The sequence below is a fragment of the Entelurus aequoreus genome, linkage group LG15, assembly GCF_033978785.1.
Source record: "Entelurus aequoreus isolate RoL-2023_Sb linkage group LG15, RoL_Eaeq_v1.1, whole genome shotgun sequence".
NCBI lineage: Eukaryota > Metazoa > Chordata > Actinopteri > Syngnathiformes > Syngnathidae > Entelurus > Entelurus aequoreus.
Window position 1 is genome coordinate 10,292,020 of NC_084745.1, and position 24,269 is coordinate 10,316,288.

Genomic DNA, 24,269 nt, shown 5'->3' on the forward strand with positions numbered 1-24,269 from the left:
AAAGAAACTTCTATTAGCCTCCATCATCGTTTTATATATGCGCTGTTTTATATACATATGTAATGTAGTAAAAGGCCCATTCCTAATATGTAATATTCAGTGAGGCGGCCTCACCTGCCATCATGGAAAGAAAAAAAATGTAAAAAGAAAAAATAATAATTAAATTGTTGTATGTATCCAGTGATTATACTATAAAGTTATTTTCCATTTAACTTCACCAGTTTTAGATTATTTTTATTCAAAATCGCTGAATTTTCACATTTGCCGTTCAAATACTGAGAAGAGATGGTGATCAGCAGCCAGTTGAGGCACGTCATTCAGTTGTGCCTCAACATGGATTGCGGACTCGGCTAACTGCTGGCCTGCTGTGCAGTGAGACCGTATTGCCATATGAATTATATTATACATTTCCATAGTTTAGTTAGCTGAGGTATATAATGTACAGTGTATTTTGTCAACAACTGTATGTGTGTAACGTATTTCTTGTGCTGAACAATCATAAAACTGCTGCGAAGACGCACTGTGGGAGGCTCGCAGTAATCCCGCCGCCTTGTGCCGGTTAATGCACCCCCGCCGCAGAACCCCCCGACGGGAGCGCCACACCGACCAAAACCCACACCCAAACCCTCCACGTGCAAGACCAAATCCACCCAAAAAAAGTCACTTAACAAGAAGTGCAAAAACAACAATGCTCGCGCCGGAGGAGCCGCGAACGACTGCAGGGACACAACATTAGGTATCATATTTCATTCATTCACAACTCCTCCAACACGAACACCACTGTTACCGCACTTATAAGTAAAGGTAAGACCATAATAACGTTTTTTTTAATTAAATGTGCTTTTTTGTGTGCCACAGTTTGTATGTGTAAAGTTAAAGTTAAGTTAAAGTACCAATGATTGTCACACACACACTAGGTGTGGTGAAATTTGTCCTCTGCATTTGACCCATCCCATTGCTCACCCCCTGGGAGGTGAGGGGAGCAGTGGGCAGCAGTGGCGCCGCGCACGGGAATACTTTTTGGTGATTTAACCCCCAATTCCAACCCTTGATGCTGAGTGCCAAGCAGGGAAGAATGCTGGTATGAGCTTTTAAACATAACCCGTTAACTGCTGCCAATCAAATGGTGAATAAGATACTCTTTAGGGTTCGTATGTTTGTAAATCTGACTGTGATGAAGTCATTGCCTCACCAGCCATGAACCTCACCGCACGTCACTGGTAATATTTACATATTTTGATCATTTTAAGCATATTAATTTCACAGATGCATCATTACGTTCACTTTTCCCTTCAACAACGACGCTACTGACCACACTGCAAAAAGTCAGTGTTCAAAAACAAGAAAAAAAATATACAAAAATTAGGGGTATTTTATTTGAACTAAGCAAAATGATCTGCCAATAGAACAAGAAAATTTGGCTTGTCAAGACTTTCCAAAACAAGCAAAATTAGCTAACCTCAATGAACCCAAAAATACCTTAAAATAAGTATATTCTCACTAATAACAAGTGCACTTTTCTTGGTAGAAGAAAAAAAAAAAAAGAGACCTTTTTGCTCAATATGTTGAAAAATATTCTTAAGTTAAGTAAATGCTAGTGCCATTATCTTGACATAATGATATGCACTCGGCATTACATTTCTTGAAACCAGCAAACTTATACTAAAAACAAGTTTATTGTTCTTAATGGAAAGGCAACAAGGCAACCGCTTGTTACTTTCGGGGTCTCCCAGCCGCTCAGGCAAATCATATGGTCTAAAGATGCATTTTTCCATCGACAACATGACATCATTGCGCCAAGTGCGTGCTCTTTCAGTCAACTAGTGCGCATATATACAGCCCGGCCCCCGGCCAAATTTTTTTGTATTGTAATTTTGAAGAATTTATCTGAATGTGCATGAACTATTTCTGTTGAAAATAGTTTGAAATCTCACATGTTAAATTTTTAAATATTAACTGTCAGTTTACTGTACTATATGAGCATGTATTTTCTATTGTTTCATTGAAAATAAAACAGCAAAGTCCATTTGGCTGTCATCTGTTTTAATTATGAGACACAATTGTGTCAAAATCATGATTTTTTTTTTTCATGCTTGAAGTAAGAAATTATTACTTTGAAAAAAGTAGTTTTATACTTGTGAGTGTTAATGACACAGCTTTGCATCAGTTGATATTTTAGTTTCAATCATGTTTTACTCAATATAGGTCATCAAATCTCAGCGACAAGCTGTAATATCTTACTGAGATCATTTAGGACCAAAACCCTTAAAACAAGTAAAACACTAACATCAAATCTGCTTAGTGAGAAGAATTATCTTATCAGACAGAAAATAAGCAAATATCACCCTTATTTGAGATATTTAATCTTACTTAGATTTCAGTTTTTGCAGTGCATGGCAGACTCCATGAGAGCCAACATACTACTTTGGGACAAATGATGATTCAGAAGATTATGTTTTTGAGACTGAATATAAAGAGGATGATCTACATGTTTTAGAAGCTGTGTGGTAAATAGATTGAGCGTTAGTGAAACACTGAGCATCGTGTGGCATAGAGTGTCCGCCCTGAGATCGGTAGGTCGTGAGTTCAAACCCCGGCCGAGTCATAGCAAAGACTATAAAAATGGGACCCATTACCTTCCTGCTTTGCACTTAGCATCAAGGGTTGGAATTGGGGGTTAAATCACCAAAAATGATTCCCGGGCGCGGCCACCGCTGCTGCTCACTGCTCCCCTCACCTCGCAGGGGGTGATCAAAGGTGATGGGTCAAATGCAGAGAATAATTTTGCCACAATCATTGGTACTTTAACTTAATTATACCGTACAATGTCTGCTCTCACTCGGATGCCGACTGATAGGATGTTTACATCTTCCTGTTTAGATGAATAATTAATAATAATCCAGCCGGAGGTAAAAAAATAAATAAAAGTGGCCAAAAACAAGTGTTTTTTGAGTCTTTCTCGCCATCTGTGGGTCAAAGTTGGATGTCAAAGTTGCCCGACTTCTCGGTTTATGTCCACAACCTCCTACTATCCAGGTGAGAGGCATGATTTATAATCGAGAATTAACTTTTACAAACTCGGAGGCGATGCAGCAGCTCAATATAGCATGAATTGATTAACGTGGACCCCGACTTAAAACAAGTTGAAAAACTTATTCGGGTGTTACCATTTAGTGGTCAATTGCACGGAATATGTACTGTACTGTGCAATCTACTAATAAAAGTTTCAATCAATATGTCAATATTGCAGCATAGGCTAGTTAGCCCTCTGTGATCACGGCGAGGCTAAAAATAGATTACCTGCGTTAGCACTTATAATAACAATATTGCTAATACTTGGTTAATATTCAGGTCACGAGATGTAAATGGAGTTTTGTTGGCGTTTTTTTAGAGGCCTTAATTAGCGCAATAGTGTACATTTTATTTTACAAATTAAAACACATTAAAAAAAAAAGAAAAACAATGGTTTATGTCTTACATAGGGATTGTGAATGATAGGCAAAATTCCCCCAAAAAGTGCAGTTCCCCTTTAAGGCGCAGGAGTACGTGTTGGTACTACTTACTGTATACTTTTGAACACGCCACCACAAATATAAAGTCATGCTGTTATTGCTAGATGCTAACGTGCTAAGTGGCAACATACAGAGGTCAGCCAGCATCAGCCTGCACATTTTTCATCTAGAAATGAGTTTCTTCATTTAAAAAAACTTTCAAAATAAAATATCCAAATGACCATAAAATAATGAAACTAGATGTTGGTATTTATACAAGATGCTGTATCCTGGACCTCTGATGTCCACTTGTGTCCTGCATTCTACCAACGTGCATCACGCCGTGTGCTAACACGTAGGGGAGGTGGGGGCGGTCCTCCCCCGCGCTCACCTGGGATGACTGAGATGGTTTTGAGCGCTCGCAGAACCCTGAACGTCCGCAAGGCCGAGACACTACCCATGTCGACAAACTCAGTCACATATCTGCAACAAGGCCAGACACAAGCACAGAGACACAAAGAGGGCGTCACGCACATACACAAGCACGTAACACACACACACACACGCACACACACACACACACACACGCTTGGAGCAGGAGCTGCTCACAGGGACGCCACCTGGAGGGGACCACACCTGCGTGACCTCTGACCTCAGAAGCCAGACGTCAGCTCGCTATAGCGTGTTTAGCTATCAAACCCTCCAGTCGACCTCCTGTTTTCAGCTTCCTTTGTTGGTGTCCCGTTGACCACACCCGCCATTGCCCACGCACGGGGGCAGGAAGCAGAAGGGGGGGGGGGGGGGGGGGCGGGGACTGAGCACAGACGTAATGGACACGGGGAGGACGTTTTGTTTTTTTAACGACCACACAGCAATGGCGAGCCTTTCCTCTCCCTTTCCCGCCCCTTACCTGGGATGACCGAGATGGTTTTCAGGGCTCTCAGGACTCTAAAGGTTCTCAGCGCCTGCAGGTTGCCTACTTTGATAAACTCTGTTAAGAGCCTGCAGGGGGCAGTGTGGCGTGTACAGCGACAACAGAAGAAGACAAAGCTTAACATTCCATTTTTTCACACTGAATAAACACAAAATAAAGACCAATGTTGTTAAACAAGAACATTTTAACATTGTGTGTAACGTGATATAATAAAATAATACAAACTGGAAAAAGTGCAATTCTGGTAGGAATGGCGTGTGAATGCCCGATACACAAGCCACCAATACGTGCGAGGCAAACTGAAATGCTTGAAGGTCCAGGGTGAGTGGAGTGTGTGGGGGGGTTGGAACGGTTTGAATTGGATGAGAAATGTGGGATATGGAGAGGTTTGTATATTGCTTATTAATTTGCAAGGGGTAGAAATTCCTGGTAATATGGGAATTTTCCGGACTGTGAACGTTGGCTTGAACGTGCAGGATGAGTGGAGTGTGTGGATGGTGGAACGGTTTGAAGTGGATGAGATATGTGGGAGTTATAGCACTTTGAAAATGTACAATCATTTAAAATGACTATTTCCTGGAAATTTGTGAAAACCAGAACATTTTAAAAATAGAAACAATTTCACAATTTTCCTGGATGATATGAATGGGTTGGAGATCAAGTGGAATGTTTTGATGGTGGAATGGTTGGAATGGGTTGAAATTGTAGAAGGAGAAGCCGAAAGAAAAAAAGGTGAAAATAGGGCTTTGGAAAACCGGGAATTCCTGGAATTTTTTTTTACTTGGAAAATTGTAGTTTGAATGTTCAGGGTGAGTGGGGTGTGTGGAGGTTGGAACGGTTTGAATCGGATGAGAAATGTGGGATATGGAGAGGTTTGTATATTGCTTATTAATTTGCAATGGGTAGAAATTCCTGGTAATATGGGAATTTTCCGGACTGTGAACGTTGGCTTGAACGTGCAGGATGAGTGGAGTGTGGGGATGGTGGAACGGTTTGAAGTGGATGAGATATGTGGGAGTTATAGCACTTTGAAAATGTACAATCATTTAAAATGACTATTTCCTGGAAATTTGTGAAAACCAGAACATTTTAAAAATAGAAACAATTTCACAATTTTCCTGGATGATATGAATGGGTTGGAGACCAAGTGGAATGTTTTGATGGTGGAATGGTTGGAATGGGTTGAAATTGTAGAGGGAGAAGCCGAAAGAAAAAAAGGTGGAAATAGGGCTTTGGAAAACCGGGAATTCCTGGAATTTTTTTTTACTTGGAAAATTGTAGTTTGAATGTTCAGGGTGAGTGGGGTGTGGGGGGGTTGGAACGGTTTGAATCGGATGAGAAATGTGGGATATGGAGAGGTTTGTATTTTGCTTATTAATTTGCAATGGGTAGAAATTCCTGGTAATATGGGAATTTTCCGGACTGTGAATGTTGGCTTGAACGTGCAGGATGAGTGGAGTGTGTGGATGGTGGAACGGTTTGAAGTGGATGAGATATGTGGGAGTTATAGCACTTTGAAAATGTACATTCATTTAAAATGACTATTTCCTGGAAATTTGGGAAAACCAGAACATTTTAAAAATAGAAACAATTTCACAATTTTCCTGGATGATATGAATGGGTTGGAGACCAAGTGGAATGTTTTGATGGTGGAATGGTTGGAATGGGTTGAAATTGTAGAAGGAGAAGCCGAAAGAAAAAAAGGTGGAAATAGGGCTTTGGAAAACCGGGAATTCCTGGAATTTTTTTTTACTTGGAAAATTGTAGTTTGAATGTTCAGGGTGAGTGGGGTGTGTGGAGGTTGGAACGGTTTGAATCGGATGAGAAATGTGGGATATGGAGAGGTTTGTATATTGCTTATTAATTTGCAATGGGTAGAAATTCCTGGTAATATGGGAATTTTCCGGACTGTAAACGTTGGCTTGAACGTGCAGGATGAGTGGAGTGTGTGGATGGTGGAACGGTTTGAACTGGATGAGATATGTGGAAGTTGTAGCACTTTGAAAATGTCCCTTCATGAAAAATAACAATTTCCTGGAAATTTGGGAAAACCAGAACATTTTAAAAATAGAAATAATATGACAAATTTCGTAGATGATATGAATGAGTTGGAATTGGAATTTTTTGAATTGGTCAAGAAATGTTGACGTGGTAACACTTTGTAAATGAGAATTGGTATTTCGGAATTCCTGGAATTTCGGAAAAACCAGGCATTTGTACAAAAGAAAATCGGTACCTTTGATGTCCTAACCAAGTGGATTGTTTTGATGGTGGAATGGTTGGAATGGGTTGAAATTGTTGAAGGAGAAGCGGAAAGAAAAAAGGGTGGAAATAGGGCTTTGGAAAACCAGGAATTCCTGGAAATGTTTTGAACTTGGAAAATAGTAGTTTGAATGTGCAGGATAAGTGGAGTGTGTGGATGGTGGAACGGTTTGAACTGGATGAGATATGTGGGAGTTGTAGCACTTTGAAAATGTCCCTTCATTTAAAATGAGAATTTCCTGGAAATTTGGGAAAACCAGAACATTTTAAAAATAGAAATAATATCACAATTTTTGTAGATGATATGAATGGGCTGGAGTTGACATTTTTTGAATCGGTCAAGAAAAGTTGACTATAGTAATACTTTGTAAATGTGAAATGGTATTTTGGAATTCCTGGAATTTCGGAAAAACCGGGCATTTGTACAAAAAAAACAAAAATTGGTACATTTGATGTCCTAACCAAGTGGAATGTTTTGATGGTGCAATGGGTTGAAATTGTAGAAGGAGAAGCCAAAAGAAAAAGGTGGAAATAGGGCTTTGGGAATCTTGGGAATTCCTGGAAATTATTTTAAAATAGTAGTTTGAATGTCCAGGATGAGTGGACTGTCGAATCCGGTGAGAAATGTGGGAATTGCGCAAGTTAGAAAATTGGCTCATTCATTTTCAATGGGGAAAATGTCCCAGAAAACCTGGAATTCCTGGTAATCTGGGATATTTGGGAAGACCTAAATATATTTTCTCTCGATTCCCAGCCGAGCTGAGCGTTTTGACACTTGAACTGTTCCGATCGGATGGAAAACTCCGGAAGCTAAAAGCCGACAAAGTTTGTTGGAAGTGGAACGGTTTGAACTGGATGAGATATGTGGGAGTTGTTGCACTTTGAAAATGTCCATTTAAAATGAGAATTTCCTGGAAATTTGGGAAAACCAGATTTGTTTTTAAATATAAATAATATCACAATTTTCCGAGATGATATGAATTTGTAAAAAAAATATTTAAAAAAAATCGGTACCTCTGATGTCCTAACCAAGTGGAATGTTTTGATGGTGGAATGGTTGGAATGGGTTGAAATTGTTGAAGGAGAAGCCGAAAGAAAAAAGGGCGGAAATAGGGCTTTGGAAAACCGGGAATTCCTGGAAATGTTTTGAACTTCGAAAATAGTAGTTTGAATGTGCAGGATGAGTGGAGTGTGTGGATGGTGGAACGGTTTGAACTGGATGAGATATGTGGGAGTTGTAGCACTTTGAAAATGTCCCTTCATTTAAAATGAGAATTTCCTGGAAATTTGGGAAAACCAGAACATTTTAAAAATAGAAATAATATCACAATTTCTCTAGATGATATGAATGTGTTGGAGTTGGAATGTTTTGAATCGGTCAAGAAATGTTGACGTAGTAACACTTTGTAAATGAGAAATGGTTTTTTGGAATTCCTGGAATTTCGGAAAAACCAGGCATTTGTACAAAAAAAATTTAAATCGGTACCTTTCATGTCCTAACCAAGTGGAATGTTTTGATGGTGGAATGGTTGGAATGGGCTGAAATTGTTGAAGGAGAAGCCGAAAGAAAAAGGTAGCAATAGGGCTTTGGAAAACCGGGAATTCTGTGAATTCCTGGAAAGTATTTTAACATAGTACCGTATTTTTCGGACTATGAGTCGCAGTTTTTTTCATAGTTTGGCCGGGGGTGCGACTTATACTCAGGAGCGACTTATGTGTGAAATTATTAACACATTACCGTAAAATATCAAATAATATCATTCAGCTCATTCACGTAAGAGACTAGACCAGGGGTCACCAACGCGGTGCCCGCGGGCACCAGGTAGCCCGTAAGGACCAGATGAGTAGCCCGCCGGCCTGTTCTAAAAATAGCTCAAATAGCAGCACTTACCAGTGAGCTGCCTCTATTTTTTAAATGTTATTTATTTACTAGCAAGCTGGTCTCGCTTTGCCCGACATTTTTAATTCTAAGAGAGACAAAACTCAAATAGAATTTGAAAATCCAAGAAAATATTTTAAAGACTTGGTCTTCACTTGTTTAAATAAATTCATTAATTTTTTTACTTTGCTTCTTATAACTTTCAGAAAGACAATTTTAGAGAAAAAATACAACCTTAAAAATTATTTTAGGATTTTTAAACACGTATACCTTTTTACCTTTTAAATTCCTTCCTCTTCTTTCCTGACAATTTAAATCAATGTTCAAGTAAATGTATTTTTTTTATTGTAAAGAATAATAAATACATTTTAATTTAACTCTTCATTTTAGCTTCTGTTTTTTCGATGAAGAATATTTGTGAAATATTTCGTCAAACTTATTATGATTAAAATTAAAAAAAATTATTCTGGCAAATCTAGAAAATCTGTAGAATCAAATTTAAATCTTATTTCAAAGTCTTTTGAATTTCTTTTAAAATTTTTGTTCTGGAAAATCTAGAAGAAATAATGATTTGTCTTTGTTAGAAATATAGCTTGGTCCAATTTGTTATATATTCTAACAAAGTGTAAATTGGATTTTAACCTATTTAATCAAAATTCTAAAATTATCTTAATCAAGAAAAATTACTAATGATGTTCCATAAATTCTTTTTTTTAAGTTTTTCTCTTCTTTTTTTCGGTTGAATTTTGAATTTTAAAGAGTCGAAATTGAAGATAAACTATGTTTCAAAATTTAATTGTAATTTTGTTCGTGTTTTCTCCTCTTTTAAACCGTTCAATTAAGTGTAAATATCATTAATTATCAATAATAACATAGAGTTAAAGGTAAATGGAGCAAATTGGCTATTTCTGGCAATTTATTTAAGTGTGTATCAAACTGGTAGCCCTTCGCATTAATCAGTACCCAAGAAGTAGCTCTTGGTTTCAAAAAGGTTGGTGACCCCTGGACTAGACGTATAAGATTTCATGGGATTTAGCGATTAGGAGTGACAGATTGTTTGGTAAACGTATAGCATGTTCTATATGTTATAGTTATTTGAATGACTCTTACCATAATATGTTACGTTAACATACCTGGCACGTTCTCAGTTGGTTATTTATGCCTCATATAACGTACACTTATTCAGCCTGTTGTTCACTATTCTTTATTTATTTGAAATTGCCTTTCAAATGTCTATTCTTGGTGTTGGCTTTTATCAAATACATTTCCCCCAAAAATGCGACTTATACTCCAGTGCGACTTATATATGTTTTTTTCCCTTCTTTATTATGCATTTTCGGCCGGTGCGACTTATACTCCGAAAAATACGGTATATGTGTACACCATATGGCGTCCTCTGGTAAAGGTTAGTGTCAGTAAAACACAAGCAGAGCAAAGGAGGGTGTGGTTTGGGGTAGACAGAGCCAGGTCGGTGCCTGGCGACAGCGGACATTTTGACCCGCCCTTATGTCCATCGACTCATCTGCTGGCGAGCTACTAACAGCCTTCGAGAAGAGCTCATATTTCTCCCCCCTTGACTGGCAGATTGATTGAATTACCGTGGGGGCGGGGGTAGGAGGGGAGGGTCGTTAGGGGCGGTGCTGATGGCGGCAGCAGTAAAAGCTTCAGTCTGTACTTTTAAAAAAAAAAATTTATAGTTACTTTAACGTGTCAAAGATGACTTTAATGACTTAGTTCATCGTGCGCTTCCTCCGTTTTGTTCCGTCAACTTTTTCGCACTCGCGCCAACTCAAGAACCCTGACGTGCGAATGGTCATGTGACGCCGGCCATTAGCGCGGCGGCAGCAAAAGGGCGAAGCAAGGTGTGTCGATTGGTGGCAACGGACACTGTTGCCATGGAAACTGTGACTCAGTGGGAGGGGCAGAGAGCATCAGTCTGACTCCTGTGTGTGTCCGGACGGGTGTGTCTATTTACTGACCATCACTCTGCTTTTAATAAAGCTTGAGGTGACGTTTCAGGGGCACCGTGTGTGTGTGCGTTAGTGTGTGTGTGTGTGTGTGTGTGTGTGTGTGTGTGTACGCTAATATGTGACTTATGTGTCCCTGTGCTGCTAAAGATCCATCTGACTGCGGGATGGTCCACGGGTCAAGGGCGGGCACCTACTGACACTATGTGTGTGTGTGTGTGTGTGTGTGTGTGTGTGTGTTACAGCTCATGACTTGATGAAGAAATAATGAAATGAGAAGAGCTTTAAAGCAGAAAGTAACACAATATATATCCCAGAATTCCTTGTAGTACCGTATTTGGTTGTTGAGTGTTATTGTAACAAATTGCTTCTTGATTTGATCAATATACATTTTTTTTTATTTACTTGTATGGATGTTAATTTTTTGGACACTGAATTTATGTAACAGATTTGCGTTTTATTTTGTACAATTTTAATAAATTATGCTGACAATTTTATTGAATGAACATTTTCAACCAAAAATGTGGATGTTTAATTATTTTTAAAAATATACTTTTTTTATTTATTTCACTGCGTAAAAAAAATCAGTGCAAAAAAAAAAATCAGTTTAGAAACTTCAAACTTGACACTTTATTGGCTGGTTCAGTCCTAATTAATTTAGTGGGTCTTTAGTTTTGAAGCAACACATTTTTCTGCACTGAATTTATTTAACTGATTTTTAATACCCTGAATATTTTTACAGTTATTTTTACACACTAAATTTTGAAACACCATTTTTTTTACAAACTGAATTTTTAATACATACATATCCATTCATCCATCCATTTTCTACCGTTTATTCCCTTCGAGGTTGCGGGGGGCGCTGGAGCCTATCTCAGCTACAATCGGGCGGAAGGCTGGATACACCCTGGACAAGTCGCCACCTCATTTGCTCACAAATTTTCTTTCAATGAAAGCATGCCGAATTTTCCGAACTATAAGCCGCTACATTTTCCCAACGCTTTTTATACGCCTGATAAATGGTGCGGCTAATGGATGGCTTTTCTTCACTAACGACCGTAATGTTTTGTATTCAACAATTAGTTTTCCTACAACACGGACAGAGACACTGAAAAGGTGTGTTATGGCGCCATCATTTAGACGAGCTCGCCCACTGCAGGTGCTGCGGGTTGAACATGTACTTCCTGTTTCGTGCCTTGAACCGGGAGTATAACTGTCCATAGCTTTTTCTGCTCGAAAGGATTCTTCATTCATCACTCCAAGCAACGTGTGTAACTTTTACAATATAACTAAAACGATTTATACTCACTAAACCGTCCCATGTGTGATGTCTGTAGGAGTGTTTGCATGCATATTTGTACGTGCTATCGGAATGTAATGAAACTAGCGTTGTTAGCATTAGCTAATATGCTAACACATTTGCAAGTGTCTGTGTTAGTATTATTAACTTACAATGGCATTCTTTTTGTATTGTTTCAGTTTCGTAAATTCACCAAACGTCACCGTGGAGTTATTGAGTTTGTTTAGCCGATTGGAGATCTAGCTTCCGCAGCTCGTGGGTCCATGACGATGACTTCTTTTTTGTTTGATCAGCCGTTTTCCTGCCGTGTTACAGGCCCCACTTGGACACAATTAAGGTATTTAAATAAAACATTTTTAAAAATCTTTCGCACTGGTATATATCTACGGCTTTTACGGCATTTATTAAACAACGGATGTCCGCTAACTTTTTGCAACTCAACGCTAAGAAAACGGAAATGCTGATTATCGGTCCTGCTCAACACCGACATCTATTTAATAATACCACCTTAACATTTGACAACCAAACAATTAAACAAGGCGACTCGGTAAAGAATCTGGGTATTATCTTCGACCAAACTCTCTCGTTTGAGTCACACATTAAGAGTGTTACTAAAACGGCCTTCTTTCATCTCCGTAATATCGCTAAAATTCGTTCCATTTTGTCCACAAACGATGCTGAGATCATTATCCATGCGTTCGTTACATCTCGTCTCGATTACTGTAACGTTTTATTTTCGGGCCTCCCTATGTCTAGCATTAAAAGATTACAGTTGGTACAAAATGCGGCTGCTAGACTTTTGACAAAAACAAGAAAGTTTGATCATATTACGCCTATACTGGCTCACTTGCACTGGCTTCTGTGCACCTAAGATGCGACTTTAAGGTTTTTCTTCTTACGTATAAAATACTACACGGTCAAGCTCCTGCCTATCTTGCCGATTGTATTGTACCATATGTCCCGGCAAGAAATCTGCGTTCAAAGAACTCCGGCTTATTAGTGATTCCCAGAGCCCAAAAAAAGTCTGCGGGCTATAGAGCGTTTTCTATTCGGGCTCCAATACTATGGAATGCCCTCCCGGTAAAAGTTAGAGATGCTACCTCAGTAGAAGCATTTAAGTCTCATCTTAAAACTCATTTGTATACTCTAGCCTTTAAATAGACTCCCTTTTTAGACCAGTTGATCTGCCGTTTCTTTTCTTTTCTTTTCTACTCTGCTCCCAACCCGGGGTGGACCGCTAGCCTGTCCATCGGATGGGGACATCTCTACGCTGCTGACCCGTCTCCGCTCGGGATGGTTCCTGCTGGCCCCACCATGGACTGGACTTTCGCTGATGTGTTGGACTTTCACAATATTATGTCAGACCCACTCGACATCCATTGCTTTCGGTCTCCCCTAGAGGGGGGGGGGGGGGGGGGGGGGTTACCCACATATGCGGTCCTCTCCAAGGTTTCTCATAGTCATTCACATTGACGTCCCACTGGGGTGAGTTTTCCTTGCCCGTATGTGGGCTCTGTACCGAGGATGTCGTTGTGGCTTGTACAGCCCTTTGAGACACTTGTGATTTAGGGCTATATAAATAAACATTGATTGATTGATTGATACGGCTTTTAGTCCGGTGCGGCTAAAATATGTAAAAGTATTTATTTCTTCTCAAATTTGGTGGGTGTGGCTTAAATACCAGTGCACTCTTTAGTCCGGAAAATACTGTAATTTGATGTAAAGAAAATGAAAAATTGGAAGTCATTTTTCATTATTTGTTTTATCACCATCTTCCACGATGGAAGCGTAATGTTTCACACAGCAGCCACCAGAAGTGGCGCCTAACTGTCTTAATGCTGGATTTTTAATTCAGAGCGGCCATTTTGCCCAGAGGGCAATGAGTGCTTGGGGTCACGGGGGTCACATTACTTAGCCCATCGCACGAGGGCACCTTCATCAAGATGCTCCGATTTAGTAGCCCGCCATCAGCACAGGCCGTGGCGCTTCATTAGACGGCGGTAACCCTCGAGCCGAGCCCGGGGAGGAGGGGGTCAATCATTGATCGGATCGGTTCATTGCGATCATTTATCTTCCAGACGGCGTCCCCCGCCGCACGTCTCACACGCTTGCCTCGCTGATTGATCGCCACCTGATCGCTAAGCAAACTAAAGCGTAGTGATTTTCCATCAGTCACTCAATTAGTGAAGTGGAAGGGTCGCGCTCTTTTCCTTTCTGAGGCAAACGTTGGATGGTCGCCATGTTGGGAGGAGAAAGGGACGGCGATGACGACTGCTTGCGAGCTCCGCCGGCGGCCATGTTGCTCCTCAGCTGACACTTCATTGCAACTTTGTGACGCCTTAGTCGCTCTGACAGCGCTTCTCCCTGACGCTGCAAACATGTCCGACCTGGATTAGGCGCTCACATGCCTAACCCGCACGTGGACAACCTCAATATAAAGACCTCAATAGTGGCTGCTGGTTGCAGGAGCTCTGCTTAACTTGTTTGTTCTTGTTTTTGCCTTTTGGTTCGGGCCCTTTCGGGACTGCGCAACAAGGGGTTGGCTCTTCTGGGACGTCTGCGGTCCTTTTTTGTGAATCTGCCTCAGCCATGTTTTCACCGGCTCTCTGCCACACCGGAGTCCGCGTGGAGTTGCGTCGGGATGGACGGGCTTCACGGAGCCCTGGCTGACTGAGCGTCTATCGGACACTTCGGTCTCTCTATCGGACATTGGACGAGAGCTAGTGGCCGGCCCAGGACTGAGTTGGCTCTCTTGGTTGCTTTGTTGGGCCTGTTCCTGTCTCTGACAAGTGCGGCCCCCAACCCCATCAGACAATGGCGTGGAGCACTGCAAAGGCCACCGCGGTGTATGTGGGTGTTGAAATTGTGTTTTTTAGGGCTGCGAATCTTTGGGTGTCCCACGATTCGATTCAATATCGATTCTTGGGGTCACGATTCGATTCAACGCGATTCTCGATTCAAAAACGATATTTTTCCGATTCAAAACAATTCTCTACTCATTCAATACATAGGATTTCAGCAGGATCTACCCCAGTCTGCTGACATGCAAGCAGAGTAGTAGATTTTTGTAAAAAGCTTTTATAATTGTAAAGGACAATGTTTCATCAACTGATTGCAATAATGTAAATTTGTTTTAACTATTAAATGAACCAAAAATATGACTTATTTTATCTTTGTGAAAATATTGGACACAGTGTGTTGTCAAGCTTATGAGATGCGATGCAAGTGTAAGCCACTGTGACACTATTGTTCTTTTTAAAAACAATTTTTTTTTATAAATGTCTAATGATAATGTCAATGAGAGATTTTTAATCACCGATATGTTGAAATTGTTACTAATATTGATACTGTTGTTGATAATATTCATTTTTGTTTCACTACTTTTGGTTTGTTCTGTGTCGTGTTTGTGTCTCCTCTCAATTGCTCCGTTTATTGCTGTTCTGAGTGTTGCTGGGTCGGGTTTGGTTTTGGAATTGGATTGCATTGTTATGGTATGGCTGTGTATTATTTTGTTGAATTGATTAATAAAATAAATAAATAATACAAATAAAAAAATGTTTAAAAAATGAAAAAAATAAAAAATCGATTTTTGAAAAATGAGAATCGATACTGAATCGTACAACGTCAGAATCGTGATTTGAATTCAAATCGATTTTTTCCCACACCCCTTGTGTTTTTGTTTTGTGCTGTCGTTTTGTCAAAGCATGGTGCAATCGTACGTGCGTAACATGTATTATTCGTTGCTCACCATTTGTTTTCATGTGAGCAGCAAAGCAAGAAAATTGGTGTGTTTTATTATGTTATTATTATTATTCTATGCGTTTTGATGCCTTTTTGAGGCCCTTAACATGCACAAAAAAAATCCCCAGAATTTGCAGGCGCGTTATGCTCAACGGAAAAAAATGATATAAAAACGCTGGAGACGTCCATCAAGATGGGATGCATGTAAAAGTCTCGAGAACCCATATCTGAAAATAAAGAGGAAGTCGGCCATCTTTGTTTCCGGCGGACATTTTTTGGCCGAAAACAAAAGTCGTTTCCCCATTGCGGGAGAAATAAAGTCTATCCTATCCTAAACGAAGCCTTGAAATGTGTTTGTTTCGGGGTGTCACTCACGCCATGACGATGACGCTGAAGTCGAGCCAGTTCCACGGGTCCCTCAGGAAGGTGAAGGGTCCCACACAGAAGCCCCTCGCCAAGATCTTGATGAGCGACTCGAAGGTGTAGATACCTGTGAAGGTGTACCTGGCACAAAGGAGGCACATATAAAACTGGGGTTGGGACACCAGGAGGGGGATGTGCACTCACTCCAGGTACTTGGCCCAGTGGGTGGGTTCCGACATGGCCATGAAGCAGCAGTTGGTCAGGATGGTGCACATGATGAACAAGCTGAACAACGTGCGCTCGTTGAGGAACACAACTCCAGAGGTCAGAACACCAATCACATGTCACAGCAATTAAAATCTCCCAACACGCTAAACGACAGCAGCACGGGCGGGGGGCGGAGGCTCGTGGGCCCATCCATACGTGTCCAATCATAGTGCGCCGTGGCGCAGCAGGAAGGTAAGTATCACCTTTACCTGCCTTGCTCCGTGTTGCGTGCGGGAGTAGGGAGGTGGGCGGGGGCGAGCGCGAGCGCAGCTGTCAGTCACGGCTATAAATGCATCATAATTACAGTCATTGAGCGCACGGAACAAACTCCCCGTGTGAGACTTTGAGCGGCGGCCTAATTGTTGATGGAGTGGCGGCTGGAATGATGGCGGCGGCAAGATAATACGCTTAGCTATTGACAAACAACGTAAATGCCCCCCGCTACTCCCCCCGACACAGACCCGGGAGCTAATTACGGCGTAATGACAGGCCTGCCTTTAAGGACCGCAAGGGCCGCCATAGCTGTGATGTTGTTACGTCGCCCACGCCCTCCACAGGAGCCTTCTTTTCTTGCTTCCCTCGCCTCTCAACCGCTTTTATCCCGAAAAGCCGACTGTCAACCCTCCCTACCAGTGCAGTCGGCGTGGAGCTGTTTGATGACCGCTATTGTTCGGGGAGAGAAGTGAAACCACGCCGAGGGCGACGGCATCAAAGCCTCGTGGGACAATCGGATCAAAACGCGCGTCCTTCAGAGCGACGACTCATGGGACACGTGGTCAAAAGTGACACTCGAGCGAGGGACACAAAACACACGACGGCCTCACAACACAGCTTGTCACGGTGGCGCCACGGCGGTCGGCCCGGAATCCAGAACGCACTTGATCACACACAAACACTCATAAAAACTCTGAGCGTCCACTTCACCAGAACCCCCCCACTCCCGTATAAAACCCTCGTAAGAACACACCAGCGCCACATCAGCAGCGCCGCACCTCTACCGCCGACCTCTTCACCCGCTTATCCCCCTGACAACAACAGCGTGTCCGCCGGCTCGCCATCTCTCAACGGCAGCAGCCGTGGCGATGGCTAAGAATAGACGAGTGCGGGGTGAGGACAAGGCACGGGATGGGGTCGGGGCGATATTTGGGAACAAGGGGAGGGTCGGGTGGGTTTCGGGTGTGAATTCATGTCTGAGGCCGCCGTCCGCCATGTCAGACTTTTCTGGAATTCTGATGACTGACGGTGTTACAATGTTGTCTAGGGTCCAGCAGGAAGTCCAGACCACGGACATAGAGACATCCACCTGTCACAACCAACATGGCCGCACTCACCCCGCTTTGCACCATCACTTCATTACACAAGGCTTAGTTGCTGCGTCTTTCCTCACTTTGAGGCCAGTATTTTCTCGACATTGTGTGTGAAGAGTGGACAAACATGGCGCGCCTTGACATGATAAGCATTGACATGAGGGTTGAAGCAATCAAAAACCCCGTTTACACTGCACACCTGCAATGATCGGATGTTATTGCCCTCAAGTGACACAGATCGTAGGGCTGGACGAAAAAGTATATCTCGATATATTTTTACTTAAACTCGATATTCGATATATACCGTATTTTTCGGACTATAAGTCACAGTTTTTTCCATAGTTTGGCGGGGAGCGACTTATGTGTGAAATTATTAACACATTACCGTAAAATATCAAATAATATTATTTAGCTCATTCACGTAAGAGACTAGACGTATAAGATTTCATGGGATTTAGCGATTAGGAGTGACAGATTGTTTGGTAAACGTATAGCATGTTCTATATCAGGGGTCACCAACGCGGTGCCCGCGGGCACCAGGTAGCCCGTAAGAACCAGATGAGTAGCCCGCTGGCCTGTTCTAAAAATAGCTCAAATAGCAGCACTTACCAGTGAGCTGCCTCTATTTTTTAAATTTTATTTATTTACTAGCTAGCTGGTCTCGCTTTGCCCGACATTTTTAATTCTAAGAGAGACAAAACTCAAATAGAATTTGAAAATCCAAGAAAATATTTTAAAGACTTGGTCTTAACTTGTTTAAATAAATTCATAATTTTTTTTACTTTGCTTCTTATAACTTTCAGAAAGACAATTTTAGAGAAAAAATACAACCTTAAAAATGATTTTAGGATTTTTAAACACATATACCGTAATTTCCGGACTATAAGCCTCTACTTTTCCCCCTCGTTCTGGTCCCTGCGGCTTATACAAGGGTGCGGCTTATTTACGGCCTGTTCTTCTCCGACACCGACGAAGAGGATCTCGGTGGTTTTAGTACGCAGGAGGAAGACGATGACACAATGATTAAAGACTGACTTTTCATATACCGGTAGGCTGGTTATTTTGATAACGTACAGGCGAGCACTTTGTATTACTTTGCACCGTTGTATTATTTGTACTCTGCACAAATGCTGTTCGCCATGTCAAAGATGTGAAAGTTTGATTGAATGATTGAAAGATTTATTGTTAATAAATAGGAAGCTTTGCGTTCCCAAACAGTCATCTCTGTCCCGACAATCCCCTCCGTGGTAGCAGGAACCCCTATATACTACGGTAATTACACATCAAAACCCTGCGGCTTATAGTCGGGTGCGGCTTATATATGGAGAAATCTGTATTATCCCCTAAATTTAGCTGGTGCGGCTTATAGTCAGGTGCGGCTTATAGTCCGGAAATTACGGTACCTTTTTACCTTTTAAATTCATTCCTCTTCTTTCCTGACAATTTAAATCAATGTTCAAGTAAATTAATTTTTTTTATTTTAAAGAATAATAAATACATTTTAATTTAATTCTTCATTTTAGCTTCTATTTTTTCGACGAAGAATATTTATGAAATATTTCTTCAAACTTATTATGATTAAAATTCAAAAAAAATATTCTGGCAAATCTAGAAAATCTGTAGAATCAAATTTAAATCTTATTTCAAAGTCTTTTGAATTTCTTTTAAAATTTTTGTTCTGTAAAATCTAGAAGAAATAATGATTTGTCTTTGTTAGAAATATAGCTTGGTCTAATTTGTTATATATTCTAACAAAGTGTAGATTGGATTTTAACCTATTTAAAACATGTCATCAAAATTCTAAAATTAATCTTAATCAGGAAAAATTACTAATGATGTTCCATAAATTATTTTTTTTATTTTTTCAAAAAGATTCGAATTAACTAGTTTTTCTCTTCTTTTTTTTCGGTTGAATTTTGAATTTTAAAGAGTCGAAATTGAAGATAAACTATGTTTCAAAATTTAATTGTCATTTTTTTCGTGTTTTCTCCTCTTTTAAACTGTTCAATTAAGTGTAAATATCATTAATTATTAATAATAACATAGAGTTAAAGGTAAATTGAGCAAATTGGCTAATCCTGGCAATTTATTTAAGTGTGTATCAAACTGGTAGCCCTTCGCATTAATCAGTACCCAAGAAGTAGCTCTTGGTTTCAAAAAGGTTGGTGACCCCTGTTCTATATGTTATAGTTATTTGAATGACTCTTACCATAATATGTTACGTTAACATACCAGGCACGTTCTCAGTTGGTTATTTATGCCTCATATAACGTACACTTATTCAGCCTGTTGTTCACTATTCTTTATTTATTTTTAAATTGCCTTTCAAATGTCTATTCTTGGTGTTGGGTTTTATCAAATAAATTTCCCCCCAAAAATGCGACTTATATATGTTTTTTTTCCTTCTTTATTATGCATTTTCGGCCGGTGCGACTTATACTCCGGAGCGACTTATACTCCGAAAAATACGGTACTGTATCTCGATATATTTTCCGGTGAAAGTATACATATAAAGATATTCATTTTTGAGCGAAATTCTGTGAAATTGAAGTGAATGACAACTGTACTGTAAACAGTCAGTGACACTTTTATTAACCCAGTTAGTCAAGATGGGTATTACCAGCACAGAAAATAAACTGTTTAAGTAGCACAGAATTACATGACATAAATAAAATAGAAAAATATTCTTTCTACGTAAAATAAATAACATAGATGTGCAAATAATACAAAATGTATCAAAGTCAGATAAAAAATACATTTGCAGGCAGGCACTTTTTAATTCCCAGTCGACGATGTAATGGACTATCTCACACGTACAGTTCTGGTCAGCGCCAAGTAAGTGACTTGACTTCATTGTGCGGCTATGATCTTTCTCACTTTAGCATACATTTTTGGCAACATTTCTCGTGCGAAATATGCCCGGCTTGGCAACTCGAGAACAGTTTTGATTTGTGCTTACATGGTAAACAACTCAAATGAATGTTTTATCCAGACGCATACATTTGTCCAAATGTGGCCAAGTAGACGCATTGTGGGTTTCCTGGATGAAATCTAAACAAGAGAATACCCCTGCCATCTCCCACTAGGTTTTTTTATACGGTATATAAATCGCTCGCTTGAATATTCTCTTGTCGTCATTTGGGATGTCTGTTGTGATTTTCCTTCCTGGTTCAATGACCCGCCCTATCTTGCCTCTGATTGGCCTGTCCGTACCACTTTGCCTTAATCTCAACCAATCGTGATTCCTCATTGTAAACAACCAACCAATCATGGATGTTCTTGCACGTCTTGGAAGGAGGAAAGGGAGGGGTTTAGTAGCCCATGGAGTGGGAGGCGGGGGAGAACAAGGAACGCAACAAATACCGTATTTCCTTGAATAGCCGCAGGGGCGCTAATTAATTTAAAACCCTCCTGTCACTCTCCGGCGCTTACCAGAAGCCTGCGGGATGGCCAAGCATGCGCTAATTATTTTAAAACCTCTTCTCACTCCGGCGCTTACCTTATCATGAAAAGCACATTTTATAAAAAAAAACATTATTATTGTCTTACCTTTAGGTATAAATGAGTCCATGCCAGCTCCTTTTGAAGAAAAGCATCGCTATAGAAGCTTCCTTATCTTTCTTCGGTTTTAAAAGTCTCTCTGTCTCGATGGAGATCTTCCTTTTAAGTATTACCTCCTGCTTCGATTGAAAGTCCAGTTTAGAAAACGGTTTTATTTTAGATATGTAATCCTCCATGTTAAAAGTCCAAGCAAACAATGGCTGCGCACTCTTGCTGCCGGTTGTCTTCTTCTGCAGCACTCTTCTGCAGTACCAGCAGTCGCAAGAAGGATCACTAGCGCCCTCTACCACCAGGAGGCGGGAGTCATTTAATGAATCATATTTGACCCGGCGGAAGTGCCAAGCATGCGCTAATTATTTTGCGAAACGAGTTTGACCCGGCTGTAATTCGAGGCATGCGAATACCATATTCCCGGCGCCAATTCAAGGAAATAAAGTAAGCAGTGTTTGGTCATTTTAACGTGAAATAAATTATATCGATATTAGGATATTTTGTTAATTCGTTAAAAAATAATGTTATATCTTACAAACCCGATATATCACCCAGCCCTAACAGATCTGACTTTTTGGGGGGCCAGTCTAAAGGCTTCAAATCTGATCTTTTGGCATCAGATTCAGGCCACATCAGGAGGTAGTCCGAATCCGATTGGAGTCTGATCTTTTCAAATGCGAGTCAGTCTAAACCGGGGATGGCAAAAACCTTTTGGCTCAGGGGCCACATTGGCTTTTGAAATTTGACAGACGGGCCGGGCGAGCACATGATGCATTTGAAAGCATATCATATCTGTTGGAACTAAGAGTAGGCTGGCTCTTCTGTTTTAATATCTGTCCTTTGTGATCTTCGACGGTTTTCTCTTGTTTTCATGTGAGCAGCAAAGCAAGCACCGCAGGGGCCTTATAGAAATTGCTGTGTTTTATTATGTTATTATTATTATTCTATGTGTTTTGACACCTTTTTGAGGCCCTTAACATGCACAAAAAATCCCCAAAATTTCATGTTCAACGAAAAAATATATATAAAATCGCTGGAGACGTCTATCAAGATGGGATGCACGGAAAACTCCCAAGAACCCATATCTGAAAATAAACAGGAAGTCGGCCATCTTTGTTTCCGTCGGCCGAAAACAGGGGTCGTACTTTTAACGAACTCCTCCTAGTTGTAACTTATTTTTTGTGGACTTTCTGTATCTGCACTGCAGCCACATAATGTCCCCATTGTGGGAGAAATACAGTCTATCCTATCTTAAAACAAGAGTAAGCTTGTCAAACATGGGCTATTTTAATCATAATGCATCTATTTTCAACAATATCATATCAGAACATCAAATAAACATACAAATGATATTAAAGGGTTAACACTTACATTCTCTTTTAGTGTGAGCAGTGTTGTCGATCACCCTTTTTTGCCAGTACGTCGAAATTTAGTATCAGTTTTGTTTTGGCAATTCTCAAAATAGATCTTTGCTCAATTCTGTTTTAATATTTGGTGCGACCAATGGATGTGGCTCTCGGGCTGTAGTTTAAACGGAAATGGGACTTTTTCGTCATCTTTGGGCGTGCTACGTTATTCGTGCGCGCGGGGAAAAGAAGCAGCCCGCCAGAGGAAGTGGATACGTCATCACGACATCCGGTTTCGGTGAGAAAGGTCTTTTTTTGACGGACAAATTTTTGGTGCATCACTTGTCAGTAGTGCGCAAATAATAGGCAAAATGTAATATGTGAATATACAGTACAGGCCAAAAGTTTGGACATACCTTCACCAATGCCTTTTTTTTGTTTTCATGACTATTTACATTGTAGATTGTCACTGAAGGCATCAAAACTATGAATGTGGAGTTATGTACTTAACAAAAAAAGGTGAAATAACTGAGAACATGTTTTATATTCTAGTTTTCTTCAAAATAGCCACCCTTTGCTCTGATTACTGCTTTGCACACTCTTGGCATTCTCTCGATGAGCTAACTCCTTCAAGACTGTTGGAAAACCATTTCAGGTGACCACCTCTTGAAGCTCACCTAGAGAATGCCAAGAGTGTGCAAAGCAGTAATCAGACCAAAGGGTGGCTATTTTGAAGAAAACTAGAATATAAAACATGTTTTCAGTTATTTCACCTTTTTTTGTTAAGTGCATAACTCCACATGTGTTCATTCTTAGTTTTGATGCCTTCAGTGACAATCTACAATGTTAAATAGTCATGAAAATAAAAAAAAGGCATTGAATGAGAAGGTGTGTCCAAACATTTGGCCTGTACTGTATATATATCAGTGGTTCTTAACCTGGGTTCGATCGAACCCTAGGGGTTCGGTGAGTTGGCTTCAGGGGTTCGGCGGAGCCTTCGCCGCCGAAGTCAAGACACACCCGACTCATCGTGTAAATAAAAACTTCTCCCTATCGGCGTATTATGGATACCCCCAAACAATGTTCCCTTTAATTTTCCATATGCGTGAGCATGACATGCACATGCACTGTGGCCTCACCAGCATCACATCTGTCCCAAACCTGACTAAATAACAAGTTAAATGTTTTATTATTATAATCAAATGATAGCAATCATTTCCATGAGATTATTTTCTAATATAAGTGTTTGGCCCACTTACAATGACAATGACAATAACAAAAAATAGTGTTTTTCATGAGCTGTGTACTAGTGTTGTATGTCTGGGTGGAAAACGAAGAAAAGGAACAGACTTTGCTGTGAAAATGACATGAGAGTGGCACTTGCCAAGGTGAAGCCACGCATGTCTGAACTGGTCTCTCAAAGGCAACAGCAGAAGTCACACTGATCTGCAGGTGTGTCATTTGTTGTGAGTTTATGCACTGTGTTGGTTTTGATCTTTGAACAAGGTGATGTTCATGCACGGTTCATTTTGTGCACCAGTAAAAAACATATAACTTTGTCTTGAATTTGAAAAGAAACAAACATTTTATTTTTCACTAAAGAAGGGTTCGGTGCATGCGCATATGAAACTGGTGGGGTTCGGTACCTTCAACAAGATTAAGAACCACTGATATATATGTATATACATATGTATATGTAGGTGTATATATATATATATATGTGTATATACTGTATATGTATATGTGTGTATATATGTCCAAACTTTTGGCCTGTACTGTATATTTTGAGTCCAAAGAAATAGCGATTGTTGAATGATCGGAAATGACGCTGTCTTGTATATGTTCAGATGTTACGTTCAA

At 40.3% G+C, this 24,269-nt stretch overlaps 1 protein-coding gene across 1 annotated transcript in view; it reads right to left on the minus strand.

The window, feature by feature from the left end:
* The window catches only part of LOC133629790 (sodium channel protein type 4 subunit alpha-like), a 170,470-nt gene that overhangs the window by 123,203 nt on the left and 22,998 nt on the right, over positions 1 to 24,269 (minus strand). Inside the window, exons 6-8 of the mRNA XM_062020788.1 lie at positions 16,142 to 16,231; positions 15,950 to 16,078; positions 3,883 to 3,974 (exon numbers count right to left, since the gene is read on the minus strand). Of these exons, the coding sequence (XP_061876772.1) occupies positions 3,883 to 3,974; positions 15,950 to 16,078; positions 16,142 to 16,231 (311 nt within the window). The remainder of the gene's footprint in view (positions 1 to 3,882; positions 3,975 to 15,949; positions 16,079 to 16,141; positions 16,232 to 24,269) is intronic.